A 19624-nucleotide genomic window follows, 5' to 3' on the forward strand; every position below is an offset into this window, starting at 1 on the left:
CAGAAACTCTTGCCTTCATGGAGCTTAGCATCTAGCAGGTCAAGAGTCAGTCTTGGCATTTTGATTCCACTTGTTTGGCTTAGTATAAACAGAATGCTAGATTTCTAATTTAAAAGAAATAGATATGCAACAAAGGTTATTGTATAGTCCAGGGAGCTATAGTCAATATCTTGCAATTTTCTATAATGGAAAATAATTTCAAAAGTAATGTATGCATGTATGTATAACTGAATTACAAAAAGAGAATTCTACTTTTTGAAACTTAGTAATGTTTATTTTTTTGCCAATTTTTCTAAATGCCCTATAGACATGTAATAAGAATGTATGAGATACAAAATTTTAAATATATTTGTGTAGGGTATAAAGATTAATATAAATAGAAATCTATTATATTTAAATTACTGTTGACATCATTCAAGATGCTCCTATTCTTACTTTTTCTGCCCTTGATAAAATATTCTCAGAAAAATGTTAATATGTCTTACTATGATTATATATTTCTTTTTTTCCCTTATATTTCTTTTGATTTTTGCTTTATGTATCTTTGTTTCTTTGTTGTTAGGCATCCCATGCCTTATGATGTCTGTCTTCTTTGTGAATAGTACCTTTTATCATGAAAAACATTCATCTTTGTTTCATTTAAAATTAAATAAATAAGTAAATTTAATAAGAGTTGGTCTTGGGACTTCCCTGGTGATCCAGCAGTTAAAACTCCACACTCCCAATACAGGAGACCTGGTTCAACCCCTGGTTAGGGAACTAGATCCTGCCTGCCACAGCTAAGACCCCAAGTACCACAAATAAGATCTGGGGCAGCCAAAAAAATTTAAAAACATAATAATAAAATGTTGTTTTTTTTTTTAAAAAAAGTGGGTCCTTCTAGTCTGTACTTCATCCTACATACTTCATTGTCCCCCTTCCCTGGAGCTAGAAGTCTTCTCTAGGTACTGAAGATGCTTCATATTATTAAATCCTCCCCACAAACCCTCAAGGTAGAATGGCAGATGGTATGTCTCAACGATGACTGCCATAGCAACTCCCATACCAGTGGGCCTTTCTGCAAGTGGAACTTGCCCCTCCAAAGTCAGTTTCTCTACCTCTTTGGACCTGGGTGGACCCTCAGGAACATTAGCCCAATGGCAGGTGACAAAGTGACTCTCAGGTGTAGTGTTGAACTATCCTGGAAGCCTCTACTTCCTGCCTCTTGGCATCCATCTATGAGCCTGCCATGCCATGAGAAGACATAGAGAAGACAAGGGCAGGTACATCATTTGATAGTGCTATCTGAGCTGAGCTTTCCCACCATCCATCTCAGGTGAAGCACCTATGAGGGAACAAGCTTCCAGATGGTTCCAACTTCTAGTTATTCAAGTCACCTCCACCTCCAACCCTTTGAGTTTTCCCAGCTGGACACTAGACATTGTAGAGAAGAAAATAAGTTGTTCCCAGTGTACCCTGTCCTGATTCCTGACCCACTGAATTCATGAGCGTAAGAAAATGCTTGCACAAAATCCTGTTTTGTGCCAAACCCTTAAAGCTACACATGCTGCTGCTGCTGCTGCTAAGTCGCTTCAGTCGTGTCCAACTCTGTGCGACCCCACAGACGGCAGCCCACATGAGGCCCTCATAATATCACCAACATCATCACTCCCCACTGCTATCCACGACACTGGTCTTTCTGGACCTCAAATATACCTGACTTGTTTCTAGGATGTATGCACTTGCTGTCTCCTCTACCTGGAATGTTCTTCCTCAGATATTCCCATGTCTTGAATTCCCATCACTTGAACCCCAGCTCATCTGTTATCTTCTAGAGGCCCTGGTGGTCTAGTGGTTGACTCCGTGCTCTGGATGTAGGGGGCCTGGGATTGATCCTTAGTCAGGGAACTAGATCCCACATGCTGAAACTAAAAATTCACATGTTGCCCCTAAAAGATCTGACATGCTGCAACTAATCCTGCATGCTGCAACTAAAGATCACACATCCCACAGTTAAAGAAACCACATGCCGCGATGAGGGCTGCCCAGGTGGCGCTAGTAGTAAAGAATTGCCTCCCAACGCAGAGAGGCAAGAGATGTGGATTCAATCCTTGGGTAGGGAAGATCCCCTAGAGTAGGACGTGGCACCCCACTGCAGTATTCTTTCTGGAAAATTCCATGGGCAGAAGGGCCTGGGGGACTACAGTCCATGGAGCTGCAAAGAGTTGGACGTGACTGAGCACTAAGCTAACTAATGCCTGCAATGAAGATCGAAGATCCCACTTGCTGCAACTGAGACCCGGTGCAGCCAATTAAATAAATAACATTTTTTAAAAATAGCCCTGGCCATCATCATCATCATTTGTTTGGTGCTGCCAAACAAATTAATTAATTTAAAAAAACTTCACTGGGGTTCTGATTTTTTCACTTTGCTTTTCTGTTTGGAGTGTCACTGTAACTACTGAATTGTAAGTGATGGGAAATAGTTGCATATGTTATTTTGGGGTGTGTTATTTGCATCATCATCATCAAAGTTTCATTCTCTGAAACATCCCCTATATATGTTTTTTCATAACATTTGTGTTAGCTAATTTTATGTCAACTTGGCTAGGCCACAGTATGCAGATACTTGGTCAAATATCAATCTAAATGTTTCTGGGAAGGTGTTTTTAATATGCAATTAATATTTAAATAATTAGACTTTGACTAAAGCAGATTACTGTCCATAATGTAGGTGGGCCTTGTTCAATCAGTTGAAAGCCTTAAGAGAACCAGACTGAGGTTCCCCCAAAGGAAGAAGTAATTCTGCCTCCAGACTTCCCTTGGATTTGAGACTACCTCAGTTCTTCCCTGGCTCTCCACCCTGCTGGCTTGCCCTTTAAATTTCAGACTTGCAAAATTCTATAGTAGTATAAGTCAGTTCCTTAAAATAAATCTCTATATTCATACATATCTTGCTGGTTCTGGAGAACTCATTAATATGCATTCATACAATATAAAATTATTGTACTGGGGGTTATCTAGAACACAGATCAGCAACCTTTTCTGTAAAGGTCCAGCTCCCTGATAGTTCAGATGGTAAAGAATCTGCCTGCGATGCAAGAGGCCTGGATTCAATCCCTGGATCAGGAAGATCCCTGGGAGAAGGGAATGGCAATTCACTCCAGTATTCTTGCCTAAAGAATTGCATGAACAGAGGAGCCTGGAGGTTTACAGTCCATGGGGTCACAAAGAATGAGACACGATTGACTAACACTTCCTTACTAAGTATTTTAGGCTTCACAGACCATACAATTTCTGTCACAGCTACTCAACTCTACTTTGAAGCATGAAATCAACTAAAAAAAAATACATAAAAAAGGATCATGGCCACATTCCAATAAAAATTTCACTTGCCTGGTGGTCCAGTGGCTAAGACTCCATGCTCCGAATGCAAGGGTCCCAGGTTCGATTTCTGGTCAAGTAACTCGATCCCACATGTCACAACTAAGACCTGGTGCTGCCAAACAAATTAATTAATTTAAAAAAACTTCACTGGGGTTCTGATTTTTTTACTTTGCTTTTCTGTTTGGAGTGTCACTGTAACTACTGAATTGTAAGTGATGGGAAATAGTTGCATATGTTATTTTGGGGTGTGTTATTTGCATCAGTGTTTCATCTCTATTAATGCTAGTTTTCATTCCAATCCCAAAGAATGCTCAAACTACCTCACAATTGCACTCATCTCACATGCTGGTAAAGTAATGCTCAAAATTCTCCAAGCCAGGCTTCAGCAATACGTGAACTGTAAACTTTCAGATGTTCAAGCTTTAGAAAAGGCAGAGGAACTAGAGATCAAATTGCCAACATCCTCTGGATCATCAAAAAAGCAAGAGAGTTCCAGAAAAACATCTACTTCTGCTTGATTGACTATGCTGAAGCCTTTGACTGTGTGGATCACAATAAACTGTGGAAAATTCTGAAAGAGATGGGAATACAGACCACCTGACCTGCCTCTTGAGAAACCTATATGCAGGTCAGGAAGCAACAGTTAGAACTGGACATGGAACAACAGACTGGTTCCAAATAGGAAAAGGAGTATGTCAAGGCTGTATATTGTCACCCTGCTTATTTAACTTCTATGCAGAGTACATCATGAGAAACACTGGGCTGGAAGAAGCACAAGCTGGAATCCAGATTGCCAGGAGAAATATCAATAACCTCAGATATGAAAATGACACTACCCTTATGGCAGAAAGTGAAGAGGAACTAAAGAGCCTCTTGATGAAAGTGAAAGAGGAGAGTGAAAAAGTTGGCTTAAAGCTCAACATTCAGAAAACGAAGATGATGGCATCTGGTCCCATCACTTCATGGGAAATAGATGGGGAAACAGTGGAAACAGTGTCAGACTTTATTTTTGGGGGGCTCCAAAATCACTGCAGATGGTGACTGCAGCCATGAAATTAAAAGACGCTTACTCCTTGGAAGGAAAGTTATGACCAACCTAGATAGCATATTCAAAAGCAGAGACATTATTTTGCCAACAAAGGTCCATCTAGTCAAGGTTATGGTTTTTCCAGTGGTCATGTATGGATGTGAGATTTGGACTGTGAAGAAAGCTGAGTGCCGAAGAATTGATGCTTTTGATCTGTGGTGTTGGAGAAGACTCTTGAGAGTCCCTTGGACTGCAAGGAGATCCAACCAGTCCACTCTAAAGGAGATCGGTCCTGGGTGTTCTTTGGAAGGAATGATGCTAAAGCTGAAACTCCAATACTTTGGCCACCTCAGGCAGAGCTGACTCATTGGAAAAGACTCTGATGCTGGGAGGGATTGGGGGCAGGAGGAGAAGGGGACGACAGAGGATGAGATGGCTGGATGGCATCACCGACTCAATGGACGTGAGTTTGAGTGAACTCCGGGAGTTGGTGATGGACAGGGAGGCCTGGCGTGCTGCGGTTCATGGGGTCGCAAAGAGTTGGACACGACTGAGCGACTGAACTGAACTGAACTGAATGTTAGTGCTCATCACTGCATATAAAAAAACTTGGATGTATTGATGAAACACATTTTTATTTTTATACTGGCATTGTAGACACTTAAGAAAGCTGTTTCTTACAGGCTTGATTTATTTTTTTCCTTAAAAATCTGGAATATAATCTTATATCATTTACTGGAATAAACAGGACAAAACATTTGAGTGTAAAGCTCTCCCACTGTTTTGGATTTATACCATTTCTTTCATAAATATAGTATAGCTCTGACAATAAGTTAATCGTGGATAAACTTTTCTTTATTCCATTAATACAAGCAGTGGTTTATTTAATAATCATCAATGAAATAAATGTGCCTGATATTCATTTTAATAATTACAGTGATAAATTATAAAATAAAAACCAGCAGTACAATTTTTAGTGAAGGACTTAATTTTCCACACAAGTTTCAGTGTTTTTAGTAGTCAATTCTATGCATTTTATATAAATAGAAATACATATATATATATTGCACATAAAAAAAGCTTCTCAGGTGGTTCAGTGGGTAAAGAATCTTCCTGCAATGCAGGAGATGCAGGAGATGTGAGTTTGGTCTCTAGGTCGGGTAGATCCCCTGGACGTGGTCATGGCAACCCATTCCAGTATTCTCACCTGGGGAATCCTCATGGACAGAGGAGCCTGGCAGGCTACAGTGCATGGGGTTGCAAAGAGTTGGCTATGACCAAGTGGCTAACACTTTCACACGTAAGAAGAGTTGCCTAAGATTAACTTAAAAGATTATTTACAGATGGAAAAGTGATTGAGTAACTATTTAAGTAAACTTACTGCCCTGCACAGCTTTCTAATTTTATTTATCTGGTCCAGCAGTTTACTGGTATCTGCTCACTTGTTGCAGAAGAATCAGGGCTGGCAGTGGATGTTTCAGAAATCCCAAGTGCAAAAGATTGACTGATGTTTGTACCAGGTACAAAACCAGCACAGTTTTCTTTTTGTTCAGGCCTGTGTCTATTACCCTGGAACATCATATTTTCTGTATTTCAGTTCCAAGACTGAGATGTCTTGTTAAATTGACAGTGAATGATAGAATTCAATGTTTTCATAATATAACAGTCCTTTTTTATAAAGGTGTACCTGAGTTAAGTACACTGCTATTAACTGATTCTAATCATGGGCTTTTTAAAGAGGAAAAAAAATCCAAGAATCTGCAGAAGTCTAAATTTAGCCTATTGTCAAAAGAATCTGGATTTATAACCTCTTTATAACCATTTTCACCAGTTTCCTTTCATTTTAATTTTTTTGAAAATAAACCACTGCATGACTTCCAAGCTGAAAATTTGCATGTATGAGATACAAAAATTTAAATATATTTGTGTAGGATATAAGATTAATGTAAATTAATATAAATAGAAATCTATTATATTTAAATTATTAATGACACCATTCAAGACGCTCCTATTTTTTTTTCTGTACTTGATAAAATATTCTGAGAAATGTTAATATGTCTCACTATGATTATATACTTTTTTCTTTTCCTTATATTTATTCTGATTTTTGCTTTATGTATCTTTGTTTCTTTGTTGTTAGGTGTCTAATGGTTTCTGGTGTCTATCTTCTTTGTGAATTGTATCTTTTATCACTAAAAATATTCATGTTTCTTTTTTAAAAAATAAATTTAAAAAAAATTTTAATGAAAGAAAAATTGCATAGTACTTTAATTTACAAATTGTTTTTCAATCAAATATCCTGATATTTTGTTTCTTTTCCTTCAGGGTGTTTAACTATATTACTGCAGTAGCAAAACTTCATTTAAAAAATCTCTACTACTAATTTTAAAGTTGATTTGTGTTAAGTAAAAATTAAATCGTACAGTGCAAGGTGTAGGAAGACTTGTTTTAAAGCATCCAATGATAGAGATTTGATTACTAAGTTTGATCTGTTCACTGTTTAACAATTTTAGACTTGTGGCTTTCTTTCCTTGGTTTGTTTGTTTTTGCTTTTGCTTCTGTGCTGTGCTAGTTTGCCATGTCACAACTGCACTGTGCAATATTACGGTAAGGGCTGAGAAAATCTTTATTGATGCAATATGATTTGTGATATATTTCTCTCAAGTTCTCAGTGATTTAAATGTAATCAAACCTTCTGCATTTTGAAACAAAAAGCAGGTTTTCCAGGTGACTATTTTGATGAGTATCAAAATAATAATTTATGGTGTATTCTTGTCGATTCACTTTGAATTATATATATATATATATATATATATATATATATATTGCAAAAAAGGAAACTTCACTTACAAAAACAGTTAATGAACATATTAACTGTTAATTAGAACATAAGTTACCTGAGAGAGAACCCATGTCTGTTTTCTTTCCCCAGGAATCCCTAGCACCTAGTACATTTAAAACTTTCAGTAAATATTTGTTGAACAAACAAATGAGAGAATGAAAAAGTATTCTTTAATCTCACTTCGGTAGGTCAATCCCTTTGCACTTTAGTATCTTTGAACTTCAAAGACAATGGCATTTAATCTTTAAACTTTCATCTCTCTGGAAGCTTGACTCAAATTCAAGGGCATATCCTTATAGATTTTAATATTGGAGAATTTAAATGTCATTTAATCTGAAAAGATATTTCTAGGGAAATGACTTTAGCTTGTCTGGAGTCTTAGTTGTTCTATTAGCTCTGTTTCTTCAGGTGCCAATTCTTTTCTGATTTGCAGAGTTTAAAATGTTTCTTTCACAATGTTGACCTTGGTCATATGCCTGGCGATTCTTAGCTCTCTGCTCATCTTTTGTTTGACAATTTCAGGGACTTCCCTGGTGGTCCAGTAGTAAAGAATCCACCTGCCAATACAGGGGACATGGGTTTGATCTCTGGTCTGGGAAGATTCCACATGCAGCAGCTACTGAATCTCATATGCATCTAGAGCCCATGCTTCACAACAGGAAAAGACACCACAATGAGAAGCCAGCACTCCACAACTGAGTGGCCCCTACTCACAACCAGGAAAAGACACCGCAATGAGAAGCCAGCAGTCCACAACAGAGTGGCCCCTACTCACGACCACTAGACAAAGCCCGAGTGCAGCAGCAAAGACCAAGCACAGCCAAAACTAAAATAAAGAAATGAATACAATGCTGGGAAAGACTGAAGGCAAAAGGAGAAGGGAATGGCAAGGATGAGATAGCATCACCGACTCAACGGCCATGAATTTGAGCAACCTCTGGGAGACAGTAGAAGAAAGAGGAGCCTGGCATGCTGCAGTCCATGGGGTCGCAAAAAGTCAGACATGACTTATCGACTCAACAACAACAAAATGTTTTTTTTTATTAAGTAATTTTAAAAAAAAAAAGAAGAAGAATGTTCCACTGCCTGTTCTATTTGTTATAACGTGACTCAGAAAAGGAGTCACGTTGTAACATATTGGATATATTTTATTCACTGATTTGGCCAAGGGGTAAATTATATCAGTTGGATCTGCTTTGAACACGTTGCTGTTGTCTAGTTCAACTCTTTGCAACCCTATGGACTGTAGCCCTCCAGGGTCCTCTGTCTATGGGGTTCTACAGGTAAGAATACTGGAGTGGGTTGTCATTTCCTTCTCTAGGCGGTCTTCTCAATCCAGGGATTAAACACACATCTCCTGCATTGGCTGGCGGATTCTTTACCACTGAACCACCTGGAACACTTAGAACATGGGCCAAAGAATGAGTACAGCTAATGTAGCTTTACCCATGTTTCTTTCTTTGTGATCACCTTGATAAATGCCCCCAAACTTCCTCCCATTTCTTAAATCCACACACACTACCTTTGGGAAATTTCTAGAACTGTCCCAACCTCTGAGGATGCGGTTTCCACCACCTGTTCTGTTTCTTAATAATCCTGATCTCCTCTGACTCATCCTTAAATGAATACATCCAACTTACATTCACAATATGGCAGGGGGAAGCAAGGAGAGAAAGCAAATGACAAAGCAATAGGGGCCAAATATGAACAGTGAATGAATCTGGGTAAAGGTAATGCTGGTCCTTTTGTTATTTTCTTTAAATCTGAAATTATTTCCAAATACTAAATTTTTTCAGGACAGTATCTCTTGAGACAATCCCAAATTCTTCACTTGTTACTAATTTCAAGCCACTCTGATGCAACTTGATTCGATCACACCGCTAAATATAGCCACCAGTGAATCTGATGATTCAAAAGCTGGTAAACATTTTCAGTTCTCATCTTAACTGACAGCAGTATCAAACACCACTGACCACTACTTCCTTCTAGAAAGAGATTCCTTGGAATCCTCATTTTCCTCTCTCCTCTTTGGCTGCTCCTTTTCAGACTTCTGTGCAACCTGGCTTCCCACTGAAGCAGATTATCTATTGGATAATAGGGTTCCTCAGCCCTTGATCTTAAATATTTGTTTGTTTATTTATTTATTTGGCTACACTGTGTCTTAGTTGTGTCATAAGGGATCTTTCCTTGCTTTGAGCGGGCTCAGTAGCTGTGGTACATGGACTCAGTTGTCTTGTGGACATGTGGGATCTTAGTTCCCCAGTTGAGTTCAGTTCAGTTCACTCACTCAGTCTTGTCTGACTCTTTGCGACCCCATGGACTGCAGCACGCCAGGCTTCCCTGTCCATCACCAACTCCCGAAGCTTGCTCAAACTCATGTCCATCAAGTAGGTGATGCCCTCCAACCATCTCATCCTCTGTTGTCCCCTTCTCCTCCTGTCTTCAATCTTTCCCAGAATCAGGTCTTTCCCAATGAGTCAGTTCTTAGCATCAGGTGGCCAAAGTATTGGAGTTTCAGCGTCAGCATCAGTCCTTCCAGTGAATATTCAGAACTGATTTCCTTTAGGACGGACTGGTTGGATCTCCTTGCAGTCCAACCAGGGGATCAAACCCACATCTCCAGCATTGCAAGGTGGATTCTTAACCACTGGACCACCAGGGAAGTCTCAGCCCTCAATCTTAGACCTTCTTCCCTGCCACATCTTTACTTTTCTTTCTGAAAGAGCCCGTGCTCCTCCACAAGAGAAGTCACTGCAGTGAGAAGCCCGTGTACCACACCAAAGTGTAGCCCTCACTCCTCACAACTAGAGAAAGCCCGTGCGTAGCGACAAAGACCCCGTGCAGTCAAAAATCAAGAAAACTTTTAAATTAAAAAAGAAATACATGGGGGACACAGAAGGGCTTCTGTGCCCAGGAGCCCCACATAGTCCTTCTTGGTTCCAGGATCTAACCAGCTAATCTGAAATGTTGTTGCTGTTGTTCAGTTGCTAAGTCATGTCCAACTCTTTGCCATCACGTGGACTGCAGCACAACAGGCTTCCCTTTCCTTCACTGCCTCCTGGAGTTTGCTCAAATTCATGGCCACTGAATTTGAGGCCATCCAACCATTTCGTGCTCTCTTTCCTCCTTCTCCTCCTCCTGCCCTCGATCTTACCCAGTATCAGGGTCTTTTCCAGGGTCTGACCTCTGTCTTCATAATCCTTTGCCCACAGGATAAAGCTCTGGGCTGTTGTCATCCACAAGCGTGGATGATCTGACCCCTCAGTCTCCTACTTCTGACCGTTTATACGTGCTGTTCTTCCTACCAGGAATTCACTTCACCTGAGACACTTTGAACCTTAGTTACCATCTCTCCGTGACCCAACTGATGTGATTATCACAACAGCTTCTACATATTGAGTCAAATACCAGGCACCATGCCATTAAACCCATTAACTGACTTAATACTCCTAGGAGCCCATGAGATACAAAACTTTTTCCATGAAGACACTGAGCCCAGAGAGGTGAAGGAACTTACCCAAGGATGCACAGCTTAGCCAGCACTGCTTGAACTCAGCTCGGTGTGACACTCAATCCCACTTCTGGCTACAGATCCAAAAAGATTGAAATCCGAATCCCAAAGAAATAATTTGTACTTTCAGTCTCACTGTAGCATTATTCACAATAGCCAGAAAAGGGAAGCAACCTAAGTGTTCATGGTCAGATGGATAAAGAAAATGAGGCCCATTCATACAATGGCAGATAATTCAGCCTTAAAAAGAAAGGAAATTCCACTGTATGTCACAATATGTTTGAACCCAAAAGACCTTCTGCTCAGTGAAATAAGTCAGACCAAGAGGGGACACGTGCTGCCTGATTCCACTTCTATGAAAAATCTAAGAGTCAATTTATAGAAACAGAAAGTAGAATGATGGTTGCCAGAGACCAGCAAGAGGGGGAAATGGGGTGTTGTTGTTCAATGGGTATTAAGTTTCAGTTACGCAAATTGAATTTGTTTTGGAGACCTGCTGTACAGTATTACCACTATAGTTAATAATACTCTGTAGTGCACTTAAATTTTTGTTGAGGGTAGATCTTATGCTATAATCTTAACACAATTTCTTTCTTTCTTTTTTTTTTTTAAGAATGCTTGGAACTTCCCTGGTGGTTCCAGTGGTTAAGAATCCTCCTTCTACTGCAGAAGCCATGAGTTCAACCTCTGAATGGGGAAATAGGATCCCACAGGCTGAGTGGCACAGCCAAAAAAAAAATGATTAAGTAATAAAAAACAAAACATGCTCTGCAGACCCATCCCTGCTCCTGCCTCACTGTAGTTCTCCCAAAACACATACACTTAATGTGCAAAGTTGATGCAAGGCATTGGGCTTCTCCACTCTGCCTTCTCCATGTCCCACCAGGACATGTCTCCTCCCTCCTGCTTTGGTGGGAGGGACTATGGGTCTCTACTTAGGGATCTCAGACTCATCCTCAACAGAACAATATAACACTGGAATCCCAAAGCCACTAGGAAAGACAGAGAGAGCCTTGGGGGACTGCATCCTTGGAGACACTGTCTTCGAGGTCATTTGGCAGAATAGAACACACCCCAGAAGGAAATTCCTGAGCACACTAGAGTTTCTCCTGTCCGGCCCACAAGAGAACACACTAGACGTTGAATAGTGTCCCCCCAAAATTTATGTGCTTCCTGTGAGTAGCCTAGCTGCAAGGCAAGGAAAAGACCCTGATGCTGGGAGAAGGCAAAAGAAGAGGGCAACAGAGGATGAGATGGCTTATGGTGAACAATGTTAGATTCGTGATCTCCAAAGAAAAAGATTTAGCTTTGGGATCAGGGACCAGGCTTGATCACCCAAAAGCTTTTGTGTAGAAGAGTTTTATTAAAGTATGAAAAGGACAGAGAAAGCTTCTGACATTGACATCAGAAGAGGGACGGAGAGTGCCCCGTTGCTAGTCTTATCAAGGCCTTATATACTTCTACCAGACCAACTCCCACAACATACATCTTAAATTTAAAAGATTAGAATTAACAATAGAAAGGTCTTACCAGACCCACTCCCATGTAAAATAACAAGATCCTTGAGCAAGATACATTGTTGTTATATAATCCTTAGTATGGAGCTTAAGATGAGTTGTTTCTTGTGTAATCATCAGCTTTAGGCTTAAAGAAAATAACATCTTATGTGACAGACTAAGGAATGTAGGGGGAAAAAAATTTGTCCTTTTTCTCCTCAAGAGCCCCAGAGCCCTTTCTCCTCCTCGGGGACCCCAGACTTCTTATCAACCTACCTGAGAATTAACTCTCTCAGTTGGATGCCATCACCGACTCAGTGTCTTCCCTGATATCAAGCTCAGTTGGTAAAAAATCCACCTTCAATGCAGGAGACATGGGTTCAATCCCTGGATAGGGAAGATCCCCTGGAGAAGGGAATGGCTACCCACTCCGGTATTCTTGCCTAGAAAATGCCATGGACTGAGGAGCCTGGTGGGCTATAGTCCATGAGGTCATAAAAGAGTCAGACAAGACTGAGGAACTGAGCAGGCACAAACAGAAACCGAGGCGGCTCCTCTGTGACACCAGGGTTTTGTGCTCTCCTCCACACATCCCCGCCCATCTCTCTCTGCCCGTGGGCCCTTCCATGCCTCTCTCTCTCATACAGCTTCCAGTTCATGACTAATAAGAGCAGCAGGGGGCCAGGCACGCTGCATTCCTGCCAAGGAGATCTGATTGGCCCGCCTTGAGTCATGTATCCACACTGACCAATCAACTGTGCCAGAGAAGTGGCACCACATGGCACCAGAGATGATCGCTGAAATTGGAAACAGCCAGTGTAGCCAGGAGAAGGAAATGGCAACCCACTCCAGTACTCTTGCCTGGAAAATCCCATGGACAGAGGAGCCTGATAGGCCACAGTCCAAGGGGTGGCAAAGAGTCAGACACGGCTGAGAGACTTCAATCACTCACTTCACTCAGTGTAGCCAGAGACTGACCAATCAGATTTGAAGTTGGCCCCTGGACTACACCCTTCCCCCACAAATCCCAGGGGTGCACTCAGTGTTAACACTTTGGATCCTCGGTTATCAGGGCCATCCTAGGGTCCAGAGGAAGCTTCCAACAAAGGAGTAGTTAGTAGTAGTTGTCGCTCAGTCGTGTCCGATTCTTTTCGACCCCGTGGACTGCAGCCTACCAGGCTCCTCCATCCATGGGATTTTCCAGGGATCTTCCCGACCCAGGGATCGAACCCAGGTCTCCTGCATTCCAGGCAGACGCTTTAACCTCTGAGCCACCAGGGAGTAATAGGTATTTGCCAATTAGCATAGAGCTAGTTTCCAGGAAGCTAGGCTTCCCTGGTGGCTCAGACTAAATCGTCTGCCTGCAGTGTGGGAGACCTGGGTTCGATCCCTGGGTCGGGAAGATCCCCTGGAAAAGGAAATGGCAACCCACTCCAGTACTCTTGCCTGGAAAATTCCATGGACGGAGGAGCCTGGTAAGCTACAGTCCATGGGGTCACAAAGAGTCGGACACGACTGAGCAACTTCACTACTTTCACTTTCACTACTAATTTAACGATGTGTGTGTGGGTGTGTGTTAGTCACTCAGTCCTGTCCGACTCTTTGTGACCCCATGGACTGCAGCCCATCAGGCTCCTCTGTCCATGAAATTTTCCAGGCAAGGATACTGGAGTGGGTTGCCATTTCCTTCTCCAGGGGATCTTCCCAACCCAGGGATCGAACCCGGGTCTCCTGCACTGCAGGCAGATTCTATACCAACTGAGCTACAAATATTTGAGACTTCCCTGATGGCTCAGATGGCTCAGAAGGTAAAGCGTCTGCCTACAATGTGGGAGACCCAGGTTCGATCCCTGGGTTGGGAAGATCCTCTGGAGAAGGAAAGGGCACCCCACTCCAGTACTCTTGCCTGGAAAATCCCATGGATGGAGGAGCGTGGTAGGCTACAGTGCATGGGGTCGCAAAGAGTCGGACACAACTGAGTGACTTCACTTCACTTTGATGGCTCAGAAGGTAAAGAATCTGCCTATAATGTGAGAGACCTGGGTTCAGTTCCTGGGTTGGGAAGATCTCCTGGAGAAGGGAATGGCAAACCACTCTAGAATTCTTGCCTGGAGAATTCCATGGACAGAGGCTGCAGTCCATGAGGTCACAAAGAGTTGAGCATGACTGAGCAGCTAACATTTTCACTTTCATGCCCATATTCACGGTTGTCAGTTCAATGTCAGTTCTGCTCCCTCAGAAGGGATGTGGGGAATGGAAGGAACTCTTTGAGGAGTAGAGATGGGTCAGGCAATGAAATTCATCTTCACTGCCCATCACACACCCTCCTGGCTGTCTAGCACAGGCAAAGCTCTTCCCCTTCCTCCTTACCTCCACCCCTCCTTTTAAGTCCCCATTAAGGTCACCTGCTCTATGGAAACCTCCCTGTCCACCCCAGCCCCAGGAGCCAAGGGCCAAGGGGCAGATTTTCATGATGGGAAAATTAGGGGGGTTGGGAGAACTGGTCAGGACAGTGGTGTGCTGGCAAATGTTTAACAACCAGCTCTCATGAAGTAGAAAAATTGAGGAACTTCCCTAGTGGTCCAGTGGCTAAAACTCCACGCTCCTAATGCAGGGGGCCTGGGTTCAATCCCGGTCAAGAAACTAGATTCCACATGCCACAAATGAAGATCTCTCATGCTCAAAGACCAAAAGATCTTCAAGTGCTGCAATTAAGTCTCAATGCAGCAAAATGAATAAAACAAAATTAAAATTTTTTAAAAGGAGAGAATTGAATCTGTATTTATTATAAATTTTATTGGCATAAATGTTTAGCAGGCAACCTCCAGCGATAAAATAAGATACTCCCCACTGCAAATTCCATACAGCCAAAACTGAGTGTCACAGAACGCCTTTCTCACTTTTTTTTTCCACTTTTGTAACCCAAAGCCAATCTATGCTTGCAGGTGAGAAACAAGCAAATGGAGGTTGATATTTTCCTCTAGACACGGAGATGGAACGAAACAATCAAGATGTGTGTTCACACTTCACTTGCTTTTTGATGATGCTTGGAACTTCTTTGCTAAATCAGATAATGGTTTGACAGCACTATAGAAAGACTTCCTCGATTTTTTTGTGTGCTAGTCACAATATAACAGTTACAGGCAAAACCCACATAAATGTCATCTACATGGTGAACATCTGTTTTCCCAGCACTTTTGAGTGTAGGCAATCAACAAATACATCAAATCGGACTTGTAAGCTTTGTCGCTTCCCCTAGTGTAAATACTATCACCATGGTCCATTTTAAATTTCTAGTGTGGTGACACTGAACACAGAGCTGGCAAGCAATGTCCTGCGAAACAGAATTACACAGTATTTCCACTACCAGATACAGTAGAGGTGAACTATCTCAAGGGCATAGAAATAATACCACGAGAATAACAAAAATCCCATGCCTAAGGCACAGGGCAGTTTGAAGCCTCAAGATAACTCACATTGTCTAGTAAATGTACAGTACATAGCAGTCATAATATATAAAAATATTTTATTATCCAGCATCAGGTACCACCTCACACCCTCCCGTATGTCCCTGTTACATGGGGTCACACAAAGTCATAGTGTAAAGCCAGCATATTAGATCATCAGCTTGGCAAAAGCTGGAGGTTTTGTCTTGTCTTGTTCCTGGCTGGATCCCCAACACCTAAAACAGTGCCTGATAAATTTTGCATGAGTGAATAAAGCTCACACAGCATAGATACTTGGACCCCCTCCCACAAGTTAGCCCCATGAGTCCCATGGAGTGGGGAGGAGAGGGGTTGGAAATGAGTCTCTATTTCGCACATATTAACATAAATAAGGATGGGGAGAGGGTCTATTTTATTTGCTCCTATTTCTCTAGCCCTGTACAGTGCCTGGCATGGAGCAGAAGCTCAATAAATATCAGTTGAATGGATTAATATAATGTACAGTGTCTGAGCTCAGCTCAGAATAAATACCGAGGGACCCAGAGGATCCTGGAGGAAGAGGGTCAGCAGCTCTGACCCCTGGCCAGCCCAGTGAGGTAGAGGAGCTGGGTCCCATCACCTGGGGCCCCAACGAAGGAAGGGAAGATGCAGTCTTGTTCAAAGAGGTGACACCTAGGCCTCGGGTCACGTGAGCTTTGACAAGGGGAGTCCACTGGGAACTTGGGCGGCCACGCGGAAGAGGCCCCAGACCGTGGATTCGGCTGAGAGCTGCCAGGAGAGAGGCTCCTGGATCCTGGGGCGCAGGTGGACGCTCAAGCGCTGCCCCGCATCCAGGTGCAGCAAGCTGCTCCGGAAACCAGCTGCTGAGTTCCCCGAGGGTGGGGGTGGCAAGTCCAAGGTGAGGGTTAGGGCGGCCCCGGCTTGGTGAGGCTGCAGGTCCAGGGCCACGGAGACGGAGTCGGAGCTGTTGAGGTTGCCGGCCATCACGCGCTTCAGAGTCAAGTGCAAGAAAATATAGTAGACTCCGGCCTCGGGGACCACCAGCTCTTGGGTGCGCTTGTCGTAGCGCATGCCTGGCGCCAGAGTCACGCCTGTCAACCCCGGCTCGCTACGCCACTGCACCGGCCCTTCGGTCAGTTGTGCTGTGGGAGGGGAAGGTGGGGTACACTGAGCAGGTGTGCATAGCTGGTGAGCGGGGAGCATAGCCCTGGGAAAGGAGGGGAGCGGCTCTAAGGGAGACGCAAAAGTGGGGAGGAGTGTGTGAGAAAGATAAGGGAGCTCAGGGAAGGAAGAGGGTCTCGAGGGAAGTGGGGCTTGAGGAGGGGAAAGAGGGGCTAAGAAGGGAGGAAAGGATTGGAGGGGGAGGGGGGAGAGACTCAGAAAGCTGGAGATTGAGGAAGCGGAGGGGAGAGAGGGGGTGTCGGTGGAGGGAGAGAGACTTCCAGGAACCAGGAGGAGGAGGACATGTAATGCCAGAAAGGATGAGGGGAAAGGGGGCTCCTAGGGATGGGAGGAAGCGGTTTGGAAAGAGAGGGGACAGGCAGAAAGGGGATAGAATGGAGGGACTCCGAGAAGGAGGCGGGACGAGAGGGAGAGGGCGGGGAAGGGAAGCTTGTCAGGAAGGAGCGAAGACGCTAGAGGAAAGCTAACGGGAGAGAGAAAGGGGTGGAGGGTGAAGAAGGAGGGAATTTCAAACAGAGGAGAGGATGGGGTGAAGGTCTCCTTAAAAGAGACGCGCGGAGGTTGCAGGAGAGTCCGGAAGGGGGAGGGAAAGGGCTGGGGGGAAGAGTCCCCAGAAGACGGAGAGGAAAGGGGGACGGTCTGTAGAGGGAGGATGAGGAGGAGAGCCTGGGAGAGGGAGGGTCAGAGGGAACCGGGCAAGAGTCTCCCTAAGAGGGAGGAGGCGGGTCTCCGGAAGGGGGGAAGGGAAGTGAGTAGGAAACGGGGCTTCCAGAATTGAGGGAGGGGAAACGGCTGGGGAGGAGGGGTCCGGATCTCCCAGAGTCCAGTAGAGGGAGCCGACCCCGCTGAGATTTGCGCTGATCCAGGCCCAGCCTTAAGGGGCCGGGGGTCTGAGGTGGGCCCAGATGGAGGTCAGAGAAGGAGGAGACCCGGAGAGGGAGAGCCGAGGTTCTAAGAGGGCAGGGGGAGCTTTTCAGAGAAGGGAGGGAAAGAGGGTCAGATTGGGTCAGAGCGGGAGGCTTCCCTCTCCCGGAGTTCTCCCACTTACTGCACCCTCCTCCCGCTCCCCCGGGTCTTTAGGGAGTCACTCACCTCCATCGGCCACCACCAGCTGCGCGAACACGCCCTGCTGAGAGAAAGGACAAACGCTAAGTGAATAAAGGTCCTTCTACTCGCAACACGCAGCCCCTTGGAAAGTGGGGTCCCCGGGATCTGCGCAGGCAGATTCCCTTCGCGTTCCAAAAGAACCACCCCGCGCGCGCGCGTACACACACGCGCTGCCCCAGCCCTGGCTGTCTGCAAGGAGAGGACCCCGAGGGCTTAGGAGGGAAATGAGGAGACAGTCCCTCCAGGGGGCTTGATACTGCAGAGTCTTGAGAAGGAAAGGAAGGTACCCTAAGGGTCCGGGAGAAAACCGAGGTTCTTTGCGAGTTACGAAAGAAAAGGGAAACCCCGCGATGGTTGCAGACAGTGTCCCTCAGGGTGCGCATTGGTGAAACGGTCCCCATCTGAAGCCCGGGGTGCAGATGGGGTCTCACGGGGGGTTAGGATTAGAATGGTGCCCCCCTGGAGACCTGGATAAGGAACTGGTGACCTCAGAAATCCAAGAAGGACGGGGAGGTAGGTCTCTCCACCCTCGGCCTGGGACGCAGAAAAGACCTTGCGGGAGGCGGGGACGCGGATGGAGAAGGGGTCCCGGGGCTGGGTACGGGTCTCTCTCGGGGTCTAGATCGGGCAGTATCTCACCTGCGGAGAGTTGGGGAGGCTGGCGTGGGGGTCGGAAGTCTGCTCCAGGCCCACGGGGAGAATCGAGCTGGGCGCGGGACTGGAAACCGGCGAGGCAGGAGTCCCGGGGATGCCCCAGACCCGCACCACGCAGGTGGCGCAGGCAGCGGCAAGCAGCAGCAGCGCGGCGCTCAGAGCCCAGGGCAGCGGGTTGCAGACGCGACCCGGGGGCGCTTGCGACCGCTGGGCCTCAGGGTCCGGGGTGGCGAGGGTGCTGGAGTGCATGGCCAGCTGCGGGCGGCTGCGAGTCGGGTCCTGCGCACCGCCCTTTATAGCTAAGGCAGGCTTTCCGGGGAGTGGCCGGTGGGGATCCCAGCGACGCGCTGGGTAGGTTGGTTCCCGCCCGCCCCGCCCCTTGCGGCCCCGCCCCGCCCTCTCCACCTTCGGTCCAAACTTTCCCCAACTTTCTCTTCCCTGAATGTCTCTGTCTCCTTTTCTCTCTAGCTCTCCACGCTCTGCTCCATCAAATCCTCCTGACCCCCAGTTATCTCTCTTGCATCTCCCTGGTCATCTCTTCGCCTCTCTGCTTCTCTCTCTTGTCTCTTTCCCTGATTCCTTATCCCTCCCTAGCGCCCCCCCAGCATTGGGGCTCCTCCAGGGCTCCCCTAAAATCAGCACTTCTTCGGAGGAGTCAAAAGAACAGCCAGGCCTCAGCCCGCTTGTCCTCTGGAGGATAAGTCCTCCCAACGGAACCCCGAGTGCCCTGCTCAGTCCTCTCTCTACTTCCCTCTCTTTTCCCGGGACCCCGGACCTTCCCTGGCCTGCCCCCACCCACCCACCTAGACGCTTCCCGTCAGGGACTCCCTGGACCCCGCAAGCAAAAGGCTGGAGAGTCCAGGTGGAGAAATTCCCCTTGTAGGAAAGGGACAACTTTGAGTGAGGCGGAGGAAACTCAAATTTCCCGTTCGCGCTCCCGTGGTGTCCGCGGGGGCGGGAGGAGGAGCGGAGATGCGGCCAGAACTCTGCCTC

At 45.3% G+C, this 19624-nt stretch overlaps 1 protein-coding gene and 1 long non-coding RNA gene across 4 annotated transcripts; both read right to left on the reverse strand.

Moving 5' to 3' along the window:
- Positions 1-497: 497 nt before the first annotated feature.
- On the reverse strand, positions 498-12789 carry LOC132659871 (uncharacterized). Of its 2 annotated transcripts, XR_009600823.1 has the most exons (3): positions 12519-12789; positions 10753-10820; positions 3370-3478 (listed from the first exon to the last, which is right to left on the reverse strand). It is a non-coding gene; the product is annotated as an uncharacterized LOC132659871 (long non-coding RNA). The 2 variants fall into 2 exon arrangements; XR_009600822.1 differs by lacking the exon at positions 10753-10820 and having other exon boundaries at positions 498-3478.
- Positions 12790-15751: 2962 nt separating this feature from the next.
- TNFSF9 (TNF superfamily member 9) lies at positions 15752-18900 on the reverse strand. Of its 2 annotated transcripts, none has more exons than XM_042250077.1 (3): positions 18617-18900; positions 17963-17996; positions 15752-16830 (listed from the first exon to the last, which is right to left on the reverse strand). In XM_042250077.1, the coding sequence occupies exons 1-3, from the start codon at positions 18878-18880 to the stop codon at positions 16373-16375; spliced, it is 756 nt and encodes a 251-aa protein (XP_042106011.1). In that variant the 5' UTR covers positions 18881-18900; the 3' UTR covers positions 15752-16372. The 2 variants fall into 2 exon arrangements, with proteins under 2 accessions (XP_042106011.1, XP_027825582.1); XM_027969781.2 differs by having other exon boundaries at positions 17963-17999.
- Positions 18901-19624: the final 724 nt, after the last annotated feature.

Source organism: Ovis aries, chromosome 5 (genome assembly GCF_016772045.2).
Source record: "Ovis aries strain OAR_USU_Benz2616 breed Rambouillet chromosome 5, ARS-UI_Ramb_v3.0, whole genome shotgun sequence".
Classification (NCBI taxonomy): Eukaryota; Metazoa; Chordata; class Mammalia; order Artiodactyla; family Bovidae; genus Ovis; species Ovis aries.